The following is a 21447-nucleotide window of genomic DNA, read 5'->3' as shown; positions in this document are numbered from 1 at the left end:
CCATCAGATAAAAGGGTACACATGGTAAACTTCTATTCAGGCTTGAGTATTTTACTTATCTTCAAATACATCAGCATCAAAAAATGGATACACAATGAAATAATGTGTCTCTAAAAATGGACCCTTTTGTGCTGCATATATGTACATGGAACCCATAAAATAACAGACCGGGACAAGCACACTGCCTTTCACCAAATACCAAGTTTGTTCAGGTGAACTGAAAATAAAGGTGAATCCTTGTTTTTCTCTTTAATTCAGCTTTTTAAAAATTGATAGAGCATTTCGCAAGTGCCATTTAGCCTGTCAGTTCTCACTGTAAGGGTAGGAGATCAAGGTGTGTGTTTAATTCCAGTGGCGTACTTAAGCATTCAGGATGGGGAAATGCGGGGTACGAGACAACTCAAAAAATACGCCTGGGGCAACAAGAAATACCACATGGCTTATTACTTCAGGTGAATAATAGAGCTCAATCAACAATGGCCCCACTGGAAGTAAGAATTAGAATAAGAGTACAACTGAACTCGGGAATTTTCTCAAGACACAGGAAACTGGAGGGTTACGGCGAGCTCCAGCTCTAACCACCTCTTCCAGACAGCCTCAGTGCCAGTGAGAACGGAGGGGAGGGGGAGGCAGCGGTTCCTTCAGCGGGCGGATTCCAACTTCCGGTGAGCTACTACTGGCCCTCACCGGCTTCCTCCACAGCGGAGGCGAACAGCCGGGGCCACTTAGAGTGACAGTTTCGGAAAGACTGTGAAGGGTCAGGAGGGGAAAGCGTGTGTACAGGCCTGGGCTGCCGTGATCCCTGGACCAGCCCTCCCTCCAGACAGACCATGGGCCTACAGGCCAGGCCGGTCCTCCTTACCACGGGGTTGACACAGGCCATGATGGCGGCTCCGGCACCTCTCCCCCTCGCGCCTGCACGGCACGCGGTGCCCTACTGAACTCCTGTCGCTGCTCGCTTTGAACGCCGGGCACGTCGTATGCGCAACTACGCAGAGACTCTGGGGGCGGGGCAGGGAGGAGGAAAAGGCTGGTGGGCCGCTTTGAGCAGGGTTCCTTGGAGGGAGGGTGTGCGAGAGCGAGAAGCCCGCTAAAATGGGCTGGTTAACCGCTATCTAAACAGCTGTGGACCGTTCAACTGACCCCTGAAGCACCTTTATTTACTCAGTCTGTGAAATAAAGACTGAGAAAATAGGGAAGATGCGATGAAGTGGTAGATTCCAGTTCCCCTTGAGCTTGGAAGGAGATTGGGCCAGGAAAGTGGGAGACTAGCGGCTTCTGTCCCTCTCCTTCTACCAATTTTCACCGCTCCCCCTACAACCCGCGCACAACTGAACTCTACTAAAAAGACAACAAAAGCCAAACTCTTCTAAGATTGATTCTCAAAGCGTAGGACTGCAAATCAGCATCCTCTGGGAACCTGTTAAAAGCACAAATTATTGAGCCCACCCCAGACCTACCTACCAGAAACTCTAGGGATGGGGCCCAGCATTCTGTAATTTCAGCATGCTCTCCAGATGATTCTGATGGTCGCTGAAATGAGATCTACTGTCCCAAGACAAAAATTCTCAGCTTTGGCTGCCCAGTGAAATCACTTGGAGAGTTTAATAAATATTTGGCACCTGAGTCTCACGGCAGAGACTCTTGATTCTATTAAGCAGCTTAGGTGGAGAACGACTGCTAAAAAAAAGTCAGCACCAGGCACTACCCAGTCTCCTTTTCCTCCTCAGGTAGCAATCACCATCTCTTGACCTGCAATAATTCCCTCCCTCCCCTGAAAGGTAGAGCATCTAGAGCATATCTTGACTAGGACTGAGAGTAAATCCAAGCATAGATAATGTGAAGTCTTAAGAAAAAGTCATCTATTGCCACTGCTCTGTCTTTTAAATAGCCTTTCTAGTTTGCAGATAGGTCCTGACTTAACCAGATGGCTAGGTTATGTAATGATTTAAATAATCATAGTAGGTTTAAAATTGGCTGTTTATTTGTATGTATAAATTCAGTAGAGCTATTTATGCCCTACTGCTCTGTATTTGCTTTTCCTGGGTCAGGTACCTTATGATTTCTGAGTTTCAAGCAGCTGATTTATATGAAGCCTCTTAGAAGACTTTCTGAAATTAAAAAGTATCTGATATCTCTTTTACAAAAAAGCTGAGAATTTTATATAGTAATTTTTAATGATTGTATCTCTACCTGGCAATTTACTACCAGAAGTATTCAGAGTGACTTATCTACCACCCAGAATAGAAAAGCTAAAAGCAGTCACTGATTTTTACTGATATTATAAAATCCAATTAAATTATTCAAACTGAGAAGCAACCTGAAAGGTCTCTTGTTTTCTAACTTTTCATCATCAAGCTTTAAGAGCTTATTCTTACAAGCATATGATTGGTAATCATCTTACAGCATATTTTTATATTACTCCCTTATTTATTTTACCCTTCTCAAGGCTATACTATAGACCATATTCATTTTTTAAATTAAATCTGGCCATTAATCCCCATAAGAAGTATGGCTAAGAGTTGAATTGTTAATGCTTAGTATAATTAGTAGACTCAGGTGACAGAGAGGTTGTGTAACTTTGGCAGAGAAATGTCAGCAGCTTTCCATTTTCCCCTTGTGGTCTGTCTGGATAGTCACTAGTAGACTCAGATGTAATTTTTCCCTGATAATAAACAATGGCTTTTAGAGGAGGTATATTTTAACCTCTAGGTGAATTCTAGGAGAATCCAAGTCATAAGTTTGCTCTGGACCTGTGGTCGCCACCATCCACGATGGCCCACAATGATTCTCACCTCCTGGCATTCACAGCTTTGTGTTGTCCCCTCCCACACTGTACTATAGTTTGTCTGGATGGCCAAAAGAATAAAGCAGAGGTGCTGTTGTATCACTTCTGAAATGAGGTTAAAGATGACTGTGGTGGGGCTCCTGGGTGGCTCAGTGGGTTAAGCCTCTGCCTACGGCTCAGGTCATGATCTCAAGGTCCTGGGATCGAGCCCCACATGGAGTTCTCAGCAGGGAGCCTGCTTCCTCTCTCTGCTTGCCTCTATGCCTGTTTGTTTTCTCTCTTTGTCAAATAAATAAATAAAATCTTTTTTAAAAAATGATTGTGGCTTCCCTCCTTGAAATTCCTTCAGATTTCTCACTTTGGGAGACAACAGCGGTCATGTTGTGAGGACATTCAGACACTCAGGTAGCCTATGGAGAAGCCTGAGTGACAAGGAACTAAGACTCCAGCCCATAGCCAGCAAAGAGCAGAAGCCTGTAGACAACCACATGAGTAAGCTTGGATATCAATCCTTCCCTATTTTGGTGGTCAGATTATTTACTGTAGCCCCGACTGACAGCTTGGCTGCATTCTTTCAAGAGTCCTTGAACTAGAACCACCCTCCAGGCATTTCATGATTCCCAATCCTGAGAGACTGTGTGAGATAATAAATACATGCCATTTTAAGCAGTTAAATTTCAGGATAAATTTGTTACACAGCATGAGATAACTAATATAGAACCCATTGTCTGATTGGATTGTGACTACCAAAGGTTTAGTTTTCCCTCACTGTAATCTCAGCATTTAAAGTTTTTTGAATACTCTTGTCAATCATAAAAGCATTTGAAATGTATGTAAAGGACACTTTATAGACTGATATTTGGTGGCATTGACCCCAGGTTATCATCAAACAAGCAAACTCTTATAGTTATGTGATGGTCGTATTTCTTTTGTCAATTTTTCAAACCCATCAGGGAAGTGTGTTGCACACACAAAACACTTTTGATGCTAAAATTGAAATTCTAGATCTTCAAGCTTCAGCGAGGCCAATCTTCAGTGACGATTTTTTATGTTAGTAAATAGAAGATAAAAAAAGAATGCTGAGCTTTGGTCCTTCTTTGAGTGCTCAGTTCTTTGAAATTACACCTACGGCAAAGCACAAAGATTTTCCCTAGCAGCTCATCACAATTCAGAGCAACAGGTTTTCATTTTCCCCTGCTTTCTTTACAGACTATAATATATAATATTTCATCTATAACACACACCAGTTTTGCAACATATAAAGAAATCTAATAATCAGATTAATTTCATTGTATTCTGTATATTCTCATTATTTTTGCCTGGAGGTCTCAGTGATATTACTTCAAGAGTAAAGAAACAATTTCACTATGCTTATTGTGAGAAAAAACCAGATCTGTGAAGTCCTTTCTCTGAATGAGAATATTTTTTTACAAAAGGTATTTTAGAAAAAGACCATTATCTTTTACATATTAAATTCTACAGCCAAATATAGGGCACTTCAGTAACTATATAGATTCTAAATAATATTTTTAATCTGTAATGAAAAATACAAGTTAGTCTATGAGCATATGGTTTAAGACAGCAAATATTTATAATTAGTTTCTGAACATTTTGCAACCACTGCACTAAACCAGCAGTATTGTGTTCCTCTGACTGTCTCATCCTTCACATCTTCCAGGAAATGAAAATGCAGATAATCTCTATCTCACCTTGTAACTTTGAAATGGTAACAATGTTGGTAGTTCTGATTTATTTACATTCTGTACTTTTGTAACATTTTCCATTTTGTAGTCCAAAATCACCTTATATTATGTGAACATCAGATATTGCTTCACCATGATGAATTCCCTCCCCACCCCAACATGATTTCAGTTAAAATGACTGTGCCATTAGGCTATGGCCAACTGGTAACCTTAACACACAGTGGAACTCTTAATGATCACATTGTTGCCTCTTTCAAAATATTTTAATATTGAAGACATGTATATATTGTGTACATATGAAAATTAGTGATAATAATTAACTCACAGTGAGTGTGGAGGATGACTTCAACACAATTTTCCCCATGGCTACTTTTTCCTATAGTCTCATCAGGGTCTGATAAGGATTCAGTAATTTCCTAGCTAACTAATAATTCCATTTTCATTCTTTAAATCACAACGTGTATAATCATACATGAACATGAAATGTTAGCAAGGAAAATGTCCATTGTCCAGTTAATTTTCCAACATAAATTTCTACTTAGAGACGGTAGAAGTAAAGACAAATAAAACTGAACTTAAGGCTACGATTTGGAGAGAACAAGCTAGCTTTGTTCCCACAATAACTGTGCTTTTCTTCTTATCTAATTTGTCTCATTTTGTAAGAAATAAATGGCAGCACCTTAATACTCTATATTGTTTCCTTAGGTGCTTCAAATATCAGGAGAGGCAGGGAAGACATGGAGTAGACACACTTCTTCCTATTCCTCCTGCTAAATAGAGCTAAAACAAAAAAACAAAAACAAAACAACAAAAACCCACCTCTGGATATTATATTTAAAACAAATATAAGAAGACCCTGAATGGTAGAGAGAAGAGCACAGACCAGTTAGGGACTTTATAACCCAGAGAATGGCACAGCAGTGAATTCCTTGGTTTTCTTTTTGCCTCATATATCCCAAACTGGGTACTGGTGAAGTGGGCAACCTGGACAAACCAACTGTCACAGACCAAAAAAAACATAAAAGCCTTCTCTTTCTAGCCAAAGGACCAGGAAAGGGGCAGTAAGACAGAAAATTCTTAAACGACACTGCTCCACTGCAGTCAAACACATAGAGAAGATTGGCTCCATCCCACACCTGTCAGCGAAGGCAAAGTAGGGAGTTTAAACTTCCACTCTTGCCCACATGTAACAAGGTACAGCCATTTCCACAATGTCACTGGAGACCCCATGGGATGCAGGGACTTGCACTCCACCCAGCTATAATGAGTCATCCCTACCACCCACTGGAGCTGTGTCAGAGAAGACCCTGCTGGCAAGAGTGGGACCTGTCCCATGCAGTGCCAATGGAGGCCATGTGAGAAGGAGAGACAAGGCACCATTCCCTGTCTCAGCCAGGGTGATGTCAGTGGAAGCCTGGTGGGGAGCCTGAACTTCTACCTGACCTAACAGTAATGAGAGCTCCTCCCTCCTGGAGTGTCAGCTGAGGCTGAGTGGAGAACAGGCTCTTCACCTCTACTTGGCAATAGCAAGATGGAAGTCTTACCTTCCCTCACTGACCTGGTGTCACAGAAGACCTGCCAAAACAGATTTAAAGAAGATCCAGTTTCATAGTAACCAAAATGACCAGCAAACAACTGAAAATCATCTATCAAAACAAGAATGGGGAAATCTCAACTTGAATGAGAAAAGACAATCAGTAGACACCAATATAAAGATGACTAAGGTGTTGGAATTTTCTGACAAGGATTTTAAAGCAGTCTTCCTAAAACTGCTTTGATGAGCAATTAGGCAAGCAATTTAATGACCACTTTGAAATGAAATGAGTTTCACAAAATGAAAGCATAGAAGTTCTCCACGAAGAAATCGAAGATACAAAGAGAATCAAATGGAAATTTTATGACCAAAAAATAGAATAACCAAAATAAAAAATTCTATGGATGGATCTGTTATGGGTTAATTGTATCTCTCAAAAAGGTATGTGGAAGTCCAAGCCCCAGTACCTCAGCATGTGACCTTATTTGGAAATAGAGTCGTTGCAGATGGAATTAGTTAAGATCCTTTTAAGAGAAGGACAAAGACATATAGAAAGAAAGCAGTCATGTGACAACAGAGGCAGATAGTGGAGAAATGTACCTACAAACTAGGAACACCAAACACTGTGGGCAAACTCTGGGAGGCTGGAAAAAGCAAGGAAGAAATTCTCCCCTACAGGTTTCAGAGGGAGTTTGACTATGTCAACACCCTGATTTCAAACTTCTAACAAAATGTCAAATTGAGACAATTCATTCCTGTTATTTCAGGAATGAAATACTTTTCTCAGGTCATAGTAGTCTGTTACGGCAGTCCTAGGAAACTAATACAAGACTCAGCAGCAGACTGGAGTGAAAAAAGAAAGAATCCGTGAACTTGAAAATAGAACAACAGCCCAATTTGAGCAACGAAGACAAAAATAGACAATTGAAATATAAGTGTCTTTCTAGTCAGGAAACATAAAGGCCAGAAGAAATTGGGCTGAAAGAGAGTTCAACTCACTATCTGAAAGGCAGTGGTAATACCATTCAGGGAAAATAAAAATATTCTCAAATGAAAAAAAAAAAAAAAACTAAGATTATTTATCACCAGCAAAACTAACCTAAAAGACTGGCTAAAGGAAGTTCTTGAAATAGAAAGGAAATGATAAAAGGAAGAATATAGGGTGCCTGGGTGTCTCAGTCCTTAAGCATCTGCCTTCCGCTCACGTCATCAAGGAGCCTGTTTTTCCCTCTCCCACTTCCCCTGCTTGTGTTGCCTCTCTCGCTGTCTCTCTCTCTCTCTGTCAAATACATAAATAACATATTTTTTTTAAAGAAAAGAACAAAAGGAACAATATAAGGAAGGAGTGAAAGAAGAGAAAAAAGAAAAAATGATTAAATGTAATAGACTTCCTTTTCTTGCCTTTCTGAGTGTGTTTCACAGTTGAGGCGAAAATTGTAACATTGCCTTATATAGTTCTCAAATTCTATTATCAATGGAGAAAGATAGAGGAAGATAAGGTTTCTTTAATTCAAAATACCACTAGAACTGGAAAAACATGGACGGATAAGCCATGTATGTATAATGTAATACCCAGAGCAACCTCTAGCAAAAGCTACACAAAGAAATACACTCGAAAATACTATAGATAAATCAAAATGGAATTCTAAAAAAAAAAAGTGCATAAGTAACTAACAGGAAAATAGAAGAGAAATAAAGAAGAGAGGGAAGAAACAGAAAAAGACAGGCACAGACCAGCGTTGGCAAGAACTACACATGTAAATGGTGCAGCTACTTTGGAAAACAGTTCAGCAGTTTCTGGGGGAAAAAATAAATTTACCATATGACCCAGCCATCCCACTCATACATGAGAGAAAGGAAAACATGTCCACACAAACACTGATACATGAATGTTTATTGCAGCACTGTTGATAATAGCAAAAAAAAAAAAAAAAACTGGGGAAAACCCAAATGACCATCAAATGAGAAACGAGTAAATAAATGTAATATAGGGGCGCCTGGGTGGCTCAGTGGGTTAAGCCTCTGACTTCGGCTCAGGTCATGGTCTCAGGGTCCTGGGATCAAGCCCTGCATCAGGCTCTCTGCTCTGCAGAAGCCTCCTGCTTCCTCCTCTCTCAGCCTGCCTCTCTGCCTACTTGTGATCTCTGTCTGTCAAATAAATAAATAAATCTTAAAAAAAAAAAAAATGTAGTATAGCCATACAATGAAATACTATTTGACAATAAAAAGGAATGAAGCACTGATATGTACATGAATCTAGATGAACACAGATACACAATATTGATGAGCCTCCGAAATGCGATACTAAGTTTAAAAAGCCAGAGACAAAAAACTTATACTGTTTAAAACTATTTATGTGAAAGGTTCAGAAAAGGCAAATATATAGAGACAGAAATTAAACTAATGGCTGCCTGGGACTGGGATGAAAATAGGAAGTGACTGAAGGGACACTTATGTGGCTCAGTTGGTTAAGGGTCTGCCTTCAGTTCAGGTCATGATCTTGTGGTCCTGCGATGGTGCCCCGAGTTGGACTCTGAGCTCAGCTGGGAGTCTGCTTCTCCCTCTCACCGCACCCCCCCACTTGTGTACTCGCACACTCTCTCTCTCTCTCTCTCTTTCAAATAAATAAATAAATAAAATATTTTTAAAAGAATAAAAAGAAGTGACTGAAAATGGACTCGAGGAAGTTTGGGATGGATTTGGAAGTGTAAAATTGATTGTGGGTAATAGTTACACAATGTTGTGAATGCACTAAAAATCTTTGAATTGTACAGTTAAAACAGGTGAATATTATGAGACCTAGTCATCAAGAAAGCGGTTAAAAAGGATCAAGGAGGGGCACCTGGGTGGCTCAGTGGGTTAAGCCACTGCCTTTGGTTCAGGTCATGATCTCAGGGTCCTGGGATCGAGTCCGGCATCGGGCTCTCTGCTCTGCAGGGAGTCTGCTTCCTCCTCTCTCTGTCTGCCTCTCTGCCTACTTGTGATCTCTCTCTGTCAAATAAATAAATAAAATCCTTAAAAAAATAAAAAAACTTAAAAAAAGGATCAAGGAATCAGGGAGGCTCTCTTCTCTAGGGTAGACCTAATTTATTTTTTAATTACAGTAAAACACACCATAAAATGTGCCATCTTAACCATTTTTTCAAAGATTTCATTTACTTTAGAGAAGGAGAGAGTGTGGGTGAATGAGTTGGGGTGGTGTAGAAGGAGAGAATTTCAAGCAGCAGACTCCCCACTGAGCACAGAGCCCAGGTGTGGGGCTCTATCACACAACCCTGAGATCATGACCTCAGTTGAAACCAAGAGTGGGACACTGGGCCAACCAGACACAATCCCCCCAACTATTCTTAAGTACACAGCTAAGTAGCATTAAACCCCTCCCCACTGTTGTGCAACTATCACCTCCATCCATGTCTGTAAGTCTTTTCATCCTGCAAAACTGAAATTCTGTACCCACTACACAGTTAACTCTTCATTTTAACTTAGAATTACATTTTATCCTTATGGGGCAGGCCTAGGAAATTAAGAGCCTGGTGTTATTTCAAATGCAAGACAAAAACCTTCTGAAGCTACCAAATGGTTCCAAAATATGTTTAACAAAAGACAGATACACTCATTTCACAACCCAAAATACCACTTTATTGGATGTTGGGTACTAAATGAGAAAATATGACCCCTGGCACAGAAGAGGTGCTAAAAGCCTAAAGGTGCTTCCTCTTCATTTCCAGCAGCTTTCAAAAATAAGATTAAATCAAACTTTAAAACAAACACTTTACTTTTTTCAATCCCTTGAAGATATATGTGTGTTTATTATGAAAAAATACATTTCTAAGTGTGATAGATTTTAAATTTCTTGAAGACTGAGGCTGCGTGTTATTATCCTTATATGCTCCCTGAGCTCCTAGCATAATACCTCCTCTGCAGAAAGCATTCATTAAATGTTATTGATTTGATGTTATCATTAAACTGCTATAAAACAGAATTTCTATCCTACTGAGAGGGTGGGGGAGAATAGGGACCAAAAATGAAACTATCCGTAGGACAAGTAAAGATATCTCCATTCATTCATTCAATATTTTTTATTCGACATAAAAATAAACTCTGGCTAAGGGATCAACACCATAGCATTGACATTGATACAAGAAATAACCTACCCACCATTCCTGAGGCTTCTTCCCAAAGAACGGGAAATTACTGTTTTGTACTTTGGTAATTTTAGTACTTAAAATTATGTATGAGGAGCACCTAATTTCAACAGGGAGAATCAAGAAGACTTCCTGGAGTAGGACCCCTCAACTTAGACTGTGGAATGAGTCAGGGAAAAGGAAGGGATAAAGGAAGTGTGTCCAGGGAGAGGGTGCCGTACAAGCCAAAGCTTGGGCTGCAAGGGAGGACATGGTTAGATTTGAGGAAATGAGAGCAGGTCGGTTTGGCCAGACGACAGAGAACAAGACAAGTTTAGGCAAGGCTAAGGCAGGCTGGTCGGTGTCTGGTCAGGTGCTCCCCTACTGACTGCAGCGTGGAGCCTGGACTGGAGGACAGCCACAAAAATCGGAGGACTAGTTACAAATCTGGAGGAAGGAAGAATTGGGGCGCCTGAGTGGCTCAGTCAGTTAAGCATCTGCCTTTGGTTCAGGACGTGATCCTGGAGTCCTGGGATTGAGGCCTGCTTCAGGCTCCCTGCTCAGTGGGGACCTGCTTCTTCCTTTCCCTCTGCAGCTCCCCCTGCTTGTGCTCACTCTTACTCTCTCCCCCACTCTCTGTCAAATAAATAAATAAAATCTTTAAAAAACAAAAAAGGAAAGAAAGAAAGGAAGGAAGGAAAGCCTGGAGCAGAGGCCATGTCCACGGGAAGAACGAGACCAAAGTTATTGATGTGTATCCTTTCCTGGTGCTTAATCACAGAAGGCAAAGAGGAAGAGAGGAGAAAGACCCCAAGTGACTTGAGCAACTTTACTGGAAGGGGGTGGAGATCCACTGGCAGGAAAAGGGCAGTAAAAAGAGGGCGACAAACATCATCTCGTTCACAATTTTACCCAAGGCTACTTCTGGTCCCAGTGTGAGTTTAATATAGAATTTGTCCTTTTCCACAATGAGTACTTAGCAAAGCCTTTGAAAAGTGTTTCAGAAGGTCTCAAAATTATCCACTGGAGAGGCTGGCTCTTGGCATTTAACAATGCCACTGTTCAAAGATGCTCTTTCCTTGTCCTTTTCATGGCACTTGAGGACCTTCGGGTGGAATTCTCTCTGAACAGTGTGAAAATATCAAAATAAAGCCCCACAAAAGGACAAGCATGGCTGCTCCCACCCCCCCAGGCAGCCACTCACAGACCTCTGGCATCTTTCTCAGAGACAAGGAACAGAAAAAGAATACATCCTACAGTATTCACAACTGGGTTTCCCCAGTCAGAACATCTGTTCCATTAAGGGGATTAATAATCTTCAATCCCAAAATCACATGAATTTCCCCATCTGGGACAGTATAGTTGCTACCCAAACATTATTACCAGTAAAGAACACATAAATTAAAATATCCAACCCAGCTCTTCAAGAAAATGAAATTAAAATCATTCCTAAAGGGCCCTTAAAGGGAGTCACAGACACCCACTCTCCATGGAAGGGCGAAAAGCTTCTGAATGCAAATCCATTTTTGGAAAAGAAACTAAAAAATAAGAGGCCTGCTTGCATCTCTGTACTCATAAACTCTGCCTTCCCTCCTATTGCAATGGGTGAACTGCGCATGCCCTTATCCAAACCAGCCCCTCCCTCATTAGCACCTAAGAGCTCATCCCTACTGTCTACTCAGGGATATGATCTTAGCAATTTTTCTCTCTCTCTGTCTTCGGCATCATCCATTTTCCTTTTGCTTCTGGATCACTTCCAACATGCAGACATCCACCACCCAGGAGCAGACCAAAGGTAGGAGAGGGGGCAGTCAGTCCTGGATGTGGGTAATAGCATGTGCATTGTCCATAGAAAATTTACGACTAAAAGGCAGTCGGCTTGCTCTTATCACCACACGCTGGCAATCCTAAGCCATGTCTAAAATTCTAAAATAAGACAACTCCCACAACTCATCCCCCACCCCCCAACTCCATATTGGTATAGCATTCGAAACAATTCCTGCAATTACTGTTGTTTTAATAATATATATGTAAACATCAAATCAGCTCATATTAGCTTTTTAGCATCTAATGTAACATTGTAGTCTACATAGAAGTTAATTTGAAAACCCTCCAGTTAAACAGTTGGACCCAAGACACTCACGGACTCAGATGCCCATCTTCATTTTGTGAATTCATAACAGTGCAGAGTCATTCAAACTTGCTTCGTGTGCAGTTCCTATCTTCATTCCCTTTGGTATTACAGATTCCTGGGTGTAAACCATCAATTCACAGTCAAAATGATCATAAAGAAGAAGAAATAAAACTTGAGTGACTTCATTTTTTGTCACCCTGTGTCACCATTCAGAATTGCTATTTGTGTCTTTAAATTTAAAAAAGAGTAAAACAGTGAAACGCTGCACTACGCCCCCAGCCCACCATCAGAAGAGAATGTGACTCTTGATCTCAGGGTTGTCAGTTTGATCCCCACGTGGGGTGTGGAGATTACTTAAAAATAAAGAAATAAATTTACAAAATGAATAAGTAAAAATTCAGGAGTGAAACAGAGTGAATATGGCAAGATGTGATATTTTTGCTGAGGAAATTTTTGTTTGGTTACTTCACACATGAAATATTTATTGTATTTGAGTAATAGGATCTTTAAAATTGAAGTTTATTCTTCTATCTTAATCATTAATTATTTTAAAATTGAAGAAGGAATTAAGCAAATAAAACATTAAATTAGCAGTTTCCTAGATTGTACCTACTGCAGATATTTCTGTATTATTAAAATTCATGTATTAGTTACTGGACAACAATTTACATATAATTTTATTACAACAGACTATAACACAGAGCCCAAGTACGAACTGTTGGGTAAATATAAAAACTACTGAATAAATAGTTGTGTTGTTTTCATCCTGCAGGAACTTGGAGGAATTTGGTGGGTGTTCACAAGATTGTGAAACCAGCAACTCGTTCATAATTGTTCTAAATTCCATAAAAAAATCTGAAGTTGAGATCTCCATACCAACATGAAATAACATTGGCTGGTGGAAACTAACCAAGAAAAGTCCTAAGGCAAAACAAGAGATGATTAAAGCAATGGCTGAATTTATTTTTAAATCTGTAATGCCTTCAACACCACATGCACAGTTAATGGAAACTCTGAAGAATGCAAGTGCATCCAGAACCTCTGGTTGAAACAACAGCCTGATTCAGATGACACGGGACCGAGAGCTGACAAGGAATTATTCTCGAGAAGTAGGAATGAGGCAATGAGGAAGAGAGGGGAAATTTTAGCAAAAGTCAACATCAATCAGATTTAAGAAAACAGTGACGAAAAAGATGGAGACTATAGACCCTACTAAGAACAAGACCAAGACTTTGGTCTTAAGCGGGGAGGGGTGTTGAAAAGATCTCATCCTCACCAGCTACTGTCCCGTTGTTCCTATTTACAGCAAATGTCCTCAAAAAAGTCATCTACTCACCGTCTCCACTCCTACTTGAGTTGTCTGTCAACGTCACTGATGATTTCCGCGTTACTAAATTCAATGGCCCGTTCTTACTCCTCAGCTTATAAGATCAGTAGCATCTGAGGCAGCTGATTACACGTAGTCTAGCTAGCTCCTCTTCCTCCATCTCTTTTTCTGGATCATCCTTGCTTTCCTGACCTCTAAATGTTGGAGTCTGAAAGCCCACTGCTCAGACCGCTGCTGCTCTCCATGGCTCACGCCTAACTGGTCTCACCCAGTCTCACAGCTTTAAACACTAGTGCCTCTAAACATCCCATCTCTGGCCTGACCCTCTTTCCTGCCTGGTGTATCCATTTGGCTGGCTGTCTGATAGTCATCTCAAAGTCAACACAACCAAACCGGCATTTATTTCTGATCTTTCTCCCCAAACCTTCTCCCTTAACATTCTTCCCCTTCTCCATAAAAGACAGCTCCCTTTTTTAAGTTGCTCAGGCCAAAAGTCTGGGAGTCCGTTTTGTTTCCCTTTCCCCTACGCACTGAGAGCCCAATCCAATCGGTCAGCACACACTCCTGGCTCTAATTTCAGACGTGTCCAGCCATGTCATCCCCCTTGACCACTCCTAGCCACCATCACCTCTCACTGGAGCTACTTCAACAGCCTTCCAACCACACGCGGCTTCTGTCGCTAGCCCCCTTCTACGTCCATGCAATCATCTTTAATGTGTAATTCAGTTCCTGTCACTCACCAGCACAAACCTTCTAGTGGCTCCTGTCTCCCTCAGAACAAAATCCAGATCCTTCCCCAAGACCACAGAGCCCTGTGTGATCTGCTTCCCTCACCCACCCACAACCTCTCTGATCTCTCCCCCAACCAGCCCTCTGTTCATATGCTACCGCCACCCAGCAGCCGTCTGCCCTCCTCGGATTTCAGTGCCTCTGCCCTAGCATTTCCCTCTGCTGGACACACCCTCCTCTGGGAGATCTTGGTGACTAGCTTCCTCACTTCTTTCAGGTCTCTGCTAGAATGTCATCTCCTCAGAGGACTTCTGAAAACCAAAATGGGTTTCAATTTTTCACCACTCTGTTGCTTCCCCTACCCCCCTCCCTGCACAGCAATGATCACAGCACAATACCTGTTTATTGTCCAAATTCCCCTACTATTAAATATCCTCTACAGGAACAGGAATTCACTGTTTTGCAATTGCTTAACCCCAATATCTAGAAAAAGGCAAGCACATAGTAGGCACACAATAAACATTAAAGTCAACAAGACAGTGAGTTGGAACAATGGTCACACAGCATTTTGAGGTGATTCAATGTGACCACTTAAGGCAGCCAATGCCAAACAAGCCTTCTGTACCTCAGAGTGTGGAAGGTACCTTTGGGGAAGCGTGAAGTGCTTAGCTCTATTCATACACCCACTCAATCCTGTAGGATTTTTGGAAATATATTGTTCTAACAGGTTTTATAAGACACTGACAGCATCCATCCAGAAAGATTAATGAAAGAGCCCATCTTGAAAGGACAATGCTCATTACTGGTTTCTGAGGATTCCACAGGGTAAAGGCTTGCCCCTGAGGCAAGGCGGTATGGAATATTCTCCCGAAAGCACGTATTTGCTTACCTCAGACTAAAAGTACAATCCTGGGCTAGAGCTTTTTACAGACCACGTGCCAGTTGATACACGGCGACTAAAAACTCAGAAGTCAAACAGGATATATATTAATTGTAATATTTTATAAATATTTTAAAGTGAGCAGATTTAGAGTTTATTAACTCTCATTAAACAAAAGTTGTTTGAAATCTGTTGAGAAGGAAGGCACCATTTTCCTGTCTTTTTAGTACTTAGAAATGTTTAGAGAGAAGCATGATATTTAAATCTCTGGGATGTGTAAAATTGTATTCAACAGCATTTTTAGACAGGGCATTAAGAATACTTAAAGTGTTTGTCTACTGCATTAATTTTAATTATACTCCACTGGACTCACAATGCTTTGAAATGCTTTACAAAATGCCCCCAAGATCTTTTATTAATCATAATACAAGCACCATCAAACTCAAATGCTGTTTTTTTCTAACTCTGGGGAGCAGCAGCTTGCCTGCGAGTGCCCTCTTCTGTCTCAAAAGTATACCGCACGTTTCATCTCGGAATCCACAGCAATTCTGTGTAACATGGGCTTTTCAGGAAAATGTCAACACACACAACCGTATTATTTAAATATACTGTCACCCCCCCTCCCCCCACCGAGGTTTGTCAGGCTGTTCTGGAGCAGGGAGGAGAGGAGGACGAGGGGAAAGTTGCAACCCCAGATGTCAATGGTGATTTGCTTTTCATCCCCAGCAAAGTCTCTGAGAAATGAACTTTAATCTTTCAAAAGATGGAGCAACTAACTAGTCTAATCGGCTTTCCTTTTCCTTACAGACATGATCTTAAAGGCAGAATACTACCTGTGGCTTTTATGTAAGGTATTCTTTGTAACTCAACTACTTGCTTTCTGATTAGCAATCCTGTCTTGCTTTAAAAATTAATAACATACAGCCAAATTCATATTTAGATGCCAGTTCTAAGCAGGAATGTGTTAATACGATTATAACCAGAAAAATCTTTTGTTTCTTGTAAACTGGGAAAATACGCAGGGAATGAGCCCCATGAAATTGCCATCAACAATGGTTAAATATTGGCCACTTCTAATGGTTTCATCAAATATACCCAGCCCCTGTGCTTTGGAAGCCTGGGTAAGAAAGAGTACTAAGAGGGTCTGAGAGAGACACGGCACAACCTAGTAGACTCAGGGTGTGTCTACACACACAACAGGCAAGGTAGTCTAGGTGGAGTTGAGACAAAGGGATGGAGAATTGATTGATGGGAATTTGAGGAATTTGGTAACAAATATAATCAGTTTACGCCATCTGATTCTTTAGTTGTTCCCGCAGAACACATAACTTATCTTAAACATATTCTGTACAATCGCATAAAAATCACGTTCTAAACTGAAAAAAATTGCATTAAATAAACATGATTTCTATAGTACTAGTTGCCAACGTTTGAAAATTCCTTAGGATTCTCCTGTGGACAAAGTGTATACGGTTGTCAGGAAAAACTGGCAAAGACTTTTGACAGCAGGCACCCTATTAGCTCATTTATTCAGGTTATCAACACCTTTCGCTTTCTTTGAGTTATTTTCCAACTCTGTAAATTTTAGAGAACAGATATTAATGCACATGATCTTTGTCCATACAAATGCAAATAAATTGTGTGGGGTTAGGGCAAATTGATTATTGATTATTGCCCTATGGATAGATCCATTCTGCATCTATTTGTAAATTGATTTCAAAATCCTTACTGCTTCTAAGCGTCTCTGCTCTTTGAATCGTCCTCGAAACCAGCTATAACATCTTACCAGTTCCCTCATTAGCTAATGAGTTAACGAAAACCTTGGATACATACTCATATTATTTCTTTACGAGGTAACAACTAGACCCTCTTTTAAAAATCATCCTTTAACATCACAGATTGTAGTTGATGGTGCTGTTTTTCCAGGATGTGCCAAGATGTCACGTTCACTGAACTCCTTCATAATGAAGCAGTATACATTTGCCTGACAGAGACTCAATTATTTAAGATCCTTGAAATGGAATTCATGCCTTAAAAAGAAAAATTAAAAAAAAATAGCCCCAGACCTTGCAAAAAAGATAGAAGTCCACCACACAGCAAGAAGCATTTGAAATACATCTTTAATTTTAAAAAATCAATATGCAATCTACAAAATACTTGGTTACATGATTATTATGGCTCAATCTGTTCTCTATTTGTATTGCTATGACATAAAAATCATATTTTGAGTAAGACATAATAATGTTGGGTTATTATTAAGGAAGGCCTTCTAACTGAATTTGTAAGAAAAAGGGCTGTATCATAAGTACAGCTCCAGAATGAAGGAAACTAAAACCCTAAAACTGTCTAATGTATAAATCAGGTCAAAAATTCCAACCCTTATTTATGTGCTGGGAAGAAATTATTTTTATACATTTTTAGTGGATCAACTATTTTTCTTCCCATAGAAAAAGGAAATGTACTTAAATTCAGACCTGTACAATTGATCAGGTAACCATCAAGCCATGAATTCATTTACGTGGTTAATATGATCCTTTGACTAGTAAGGCAACCAGATCAGAACAATGAGGGCAGAAAAACTCGTCTCAGACTGGTCACCTCCTTGGAACTCCACCAGTGTGTCCATCAAACAACTGATCCCCAAACAGTCCAACTCATAAAGAGTGGATCTAAAGTACTTAAATTAAAATGTTAAAAAGGAGTAGCTCCTCCCTCACTCACATCCTTCCTCCCTTCCCAGTCTTAAAAGCAGGGGTTTTGTGATTGTTTTGAAGATTTTCATTTATTTTCTGACGAAGGCAATTTCACTTCTTAATTTGTAAGTCTAAATGAATTTTACCAGATTTTTCACTTAGAGCACCATGGTCACATTTGACCTTCTGCCATTTCTGAGGTCAGAAGAATTGTATTAAAAAGCCTCTCCTCCCTTCACAGAATGTTAATTTAATGCTAAGTAATGAATATTTAAGGATCCTAATAGATGTGCAAATTAACAATTATGCTGTAGCACCCCGCTGTTCATGCTATCAACCTTTGCATTGCTGCAGAAACTCAATTTGGGCTTCAGTCAGCCTTTTGTTACTAATATTTTCAACACGGAATCTTGAGATGCTCCTGAAGGCTGTATGGCTGCTGGGTGAATGACCCCAGCAGTGGGGTACCCATCAATACTGGGCAACCTGTGGAACATGAGGGGTGATTCACTGCACCCTTTGCTGAAATTATTTGGAGGTGTAAATATTCATTAAGTTCATCTGAATCAGACCCTGAGTTCTTTATGGGCAGGATGCCATAGAGCAGATTTAAAAGGAAAGACAGTAGTTAACCCAGATGACTTCCTTAGGATCATGGAGCAGCATCCGGTCTAGCCTGCCTCCATATTTGTTCTGAGCATGACTGAAGTCACTCCAGAATGTGCCACACCAGCTGATGGGGAAAGACAGTGGATTTTTTTTTTTTAATGACACACACACAGATTCAGGATCCTACGCATCCACAGTGAGTCTGAAACATGTGACATTACAACCATCAAGTTTACAAGCATCAAGTGAAGTTAAGAAGAACAAGAACATTTTAACAGCCAACCTTTGCATCTTTTGTCTTTAAGGTATAATAATGAAGAGCAATAAAATCCACTGATTGATATAGACCATCGTAAGTGTTTGTTTTAATCTGTTCCTGAACAGATTAAAATGAATGTAAATACAACATTAAATAAAACATGTAGCATCGAGTCTGTGCACCAACAAATAAATGCTGTTTGGAAGAACATTATTATATCATCAGCTTTGACTAAAAACAAATCTGGTAAATAAAGAAACATGCCTCCTAATCATATTTAAGATTTAATACAAATTGAAGGTGTAGTAATACCCCAAGGATTACTTTGTTTTTCCAGACTAAAAAATATGTAGACTATAGAATTCATAAATCTAAGCCTTACCTTCCACTGTAAATACTGAAAGAAAATTATAAACAGAATTATAACTGCTAATGCCATTGGCTTTTTAGTAGAAACCTGAAGCAAAAAAAAAGAAAAAGAAACCCCAAGCATTTACCTGACTTTGAAGAATAGAAACGTCACCTCTTAAAAATCCAGGTAAAATAATCTAGTGTCTCATTTTCTTTACCTTTTAAAGAGAAATACTCTAAAGTAAGCAGAATTAGCATACGTAGCAGAATAGCAGAACCAGCATAAAATAATCATAATATGATTTAGAATTCTACTCAAGAGAGGCTTGTGTTAATTACAAATAATACTTTTATCAAAAATACATTCTTAGAGTCTGTACTTTTGGGAGACAATATTCATGAACTTTAAAAATTCATCTCTAATATACATAAATATTTTAACTAGTGTCCAATACCATTCCATTCTGAAAGGAATCTCTCCAAGCAAAAGGCAATATGTCTTACTGACTTGTACTAAAATATGTATATCCCCAGAAATAGCTTCTTTGCAACAACACACCAGAATACAAATATATTTTGAGAATGCTAACACTATGGGGGAAAGACAGGTACCAAATACAGTCGATGATTATTCACCAATGTAGTATGGGCACAGGAAGATAAATTACTCAAAATCACAGATACTTCCACATCACCACTTTAACCTGTGGTTTTGGCATCACCCCACCTCTAGCCACATTCCCAGAGACAAGCAAGAGGAAAGATGGAGTATTTCCACTATGTCTCCTTTGATGGCCTCACCCTCCAGTAGAGGGGCTAACAGAGCAAGAAGAGATGGGGACTAGAAGATGATAAATATGGCCCCCAGGTGACCCAAAGTGCAAAACACTTAGACACTGAATAATTAAAAATCCAAAACCCTTTCGCCAAGATGGCTGTCTGGTAACACATTAAAACTTAGAGTTTTAATGGGAAGCAAAAACATCATACAAATGATAGACATTTTAGATGAAACCCCTGGAATACAAACATTATCAAAAGCATAAAACATTGTTCGGTTTCAGGTCTTCACTTCTCAAAACACGGCCACTGGACATGTCCCAGGCCCACTATTCTGAAATCACTCCCAGTACACAGAAGCAGATCTGCGTGTGGTTTCTGTGAATGACATATTTGAAAAGTAGGTCATCATTTCCTCTTGCTACTCCTACTGAGTTACGCAGTCATCAGCTCTGTCTGGGTCTTCTCCATCGATTTTAATCCTCTTCTTTTCTATTTCAACCTGTATGCAAAAGCAAAACATGGCGGCAGTAACCAGCACAATACTAACCCTGCTGGCTGCTACTTCACGCCTGACACGGGGACTGAAACCACCTCCTCCTCTGGACACAGATGGCGCCCCCACTGTCTCATGCTAGCTCCTAGTGAGCCAGCCTTCTCTCTTCTTGGGCAACAAAGCCCCCCAAACCCTTCCCTCCAGGGTTAAGTCTTGAAGAGGACTGAAACTCTCCTCCCCTTCAAAGTCAGATAGAGGGTTTATAAAATAGACACAGAATACACATATTGATAAGACCTTTAGAATCCTGGCCAGACATGCAATCAATTATACCCCCAAGTATCACATCTGTAGCCGTTGGCCCACTTGAGATTTATAACCCACCCCAAATCCTCTGATTAATATGAACTACTTTACAAGCTAGTAAACCAGCTGGACAGAACCATCTGCCTGCCCCTCATCTTCTTCATCTCATCTCAAATGTTACCTCATCACAGAGGCCCTCCTGGACCACATGAAATAAGGATGCTCTCCATCATTCTCTCTCTTAGCCCCCTATTTTATTCTCTTCTTACAATCTGTCCCTCTTGGAAACTCTTTATCTGTTTACAAATAATGTTTTGTTTCCCTGCTAGAAGGTGTGTGTTGCGAGGACAGGGATTTGTCTCTTGCTCATGTTTGTGTCTCTAGCATCCAGAGTGGTACCTGGCACTTTGAAATTGCTCAATAAATCCTTGTGAAATGGAAGGTAGCATTTTGAAACTGTCACCAAGTGACAAGCATTAATAAATGCTGTTAAAGCAGCAGAGACTTTGTTCTGTAGCTTTGGGCTGTCCTCTAAAACAATAGGAAACTGGAACAGCCCATGCATAGGGAAAGAGGTATAAATGAATTCTCCATTGTACTTGACCCATATTTCAGTCACACATAATACTTATGTATCTAGTGTGATCAGTCCAGGGTCTCCAAGAAGCAGACTCTGAGATGGAGATTGGTGTGTAGAAAGCATACTGGGGAGTGCTGTCAGGGTTGGCACCTGT

At 40.2% G+C, this 21447-nt stretch overlaps 2 protein-coding genes across 5 annotated transcripts in view; both read right to left on the bottom strand.

Moving 5' to 3' along the window:
* Positions 1-1960, bottom strand: part of GTF2A1L (general transcription factor IIA subunit 1 like) — a 46803-nt gene extending 44843 nt beyond the window's left edge. Inside the window, exon 1 of the mRNA XM_004752851.3 lies at positions 863-1960. Within this exon, the coding sequence (XP_004752908.1) occupies positions 863-883 (21 nt within the window). The 5' untranslated portion in view covers positions 884-1960. The remainder of the gene's footprint in view (positions 1-862) is intronic.
* Positions 1961-17321: 15361 nt separating this feature from the next.
* LOC106003390 (stonin-1) overlaps positions 17322-21447 on the bottom strand; it is a 55377-nt gene continuing 51251 nt past the window's right edge. For all 4 annotated transcript variants that reach the window (XM_013056297.2, XM_045077813.1, XM_013056296.2 and 1 more), the window contains exon 4: positions 17322-20413. In XM_013056297.2, the coding sequence (XP_012911751.1) occupies positions 20339-20413 (75 nt within the window). In that variant the 3' untranslated portion in view covers positions 17322-20338. The remainder of the gene's footprint in view (positions 20414-21447) is intronic.

Source organism: Mustela putorius, unplaced genomic scaffold (assembly GCF_011764305.1).
Source record: "Mustela putorius furo isolate JIRA1106 unplaced genomic scaffold, ASM1176430v1.1 tig00000224_pilon_pilon_pilon, whole genome shotgun sequence".
Taxonomy (NCBI): domain Eukaryota; kingdom Metazoa; phylum Chordata; class Mammalia; order Carnivora; family Mustelidae; genus Mustela; species Mustela putorius.
This window is presented reverse-complemented; position numbering and strand designations above follow the sequence as displayed.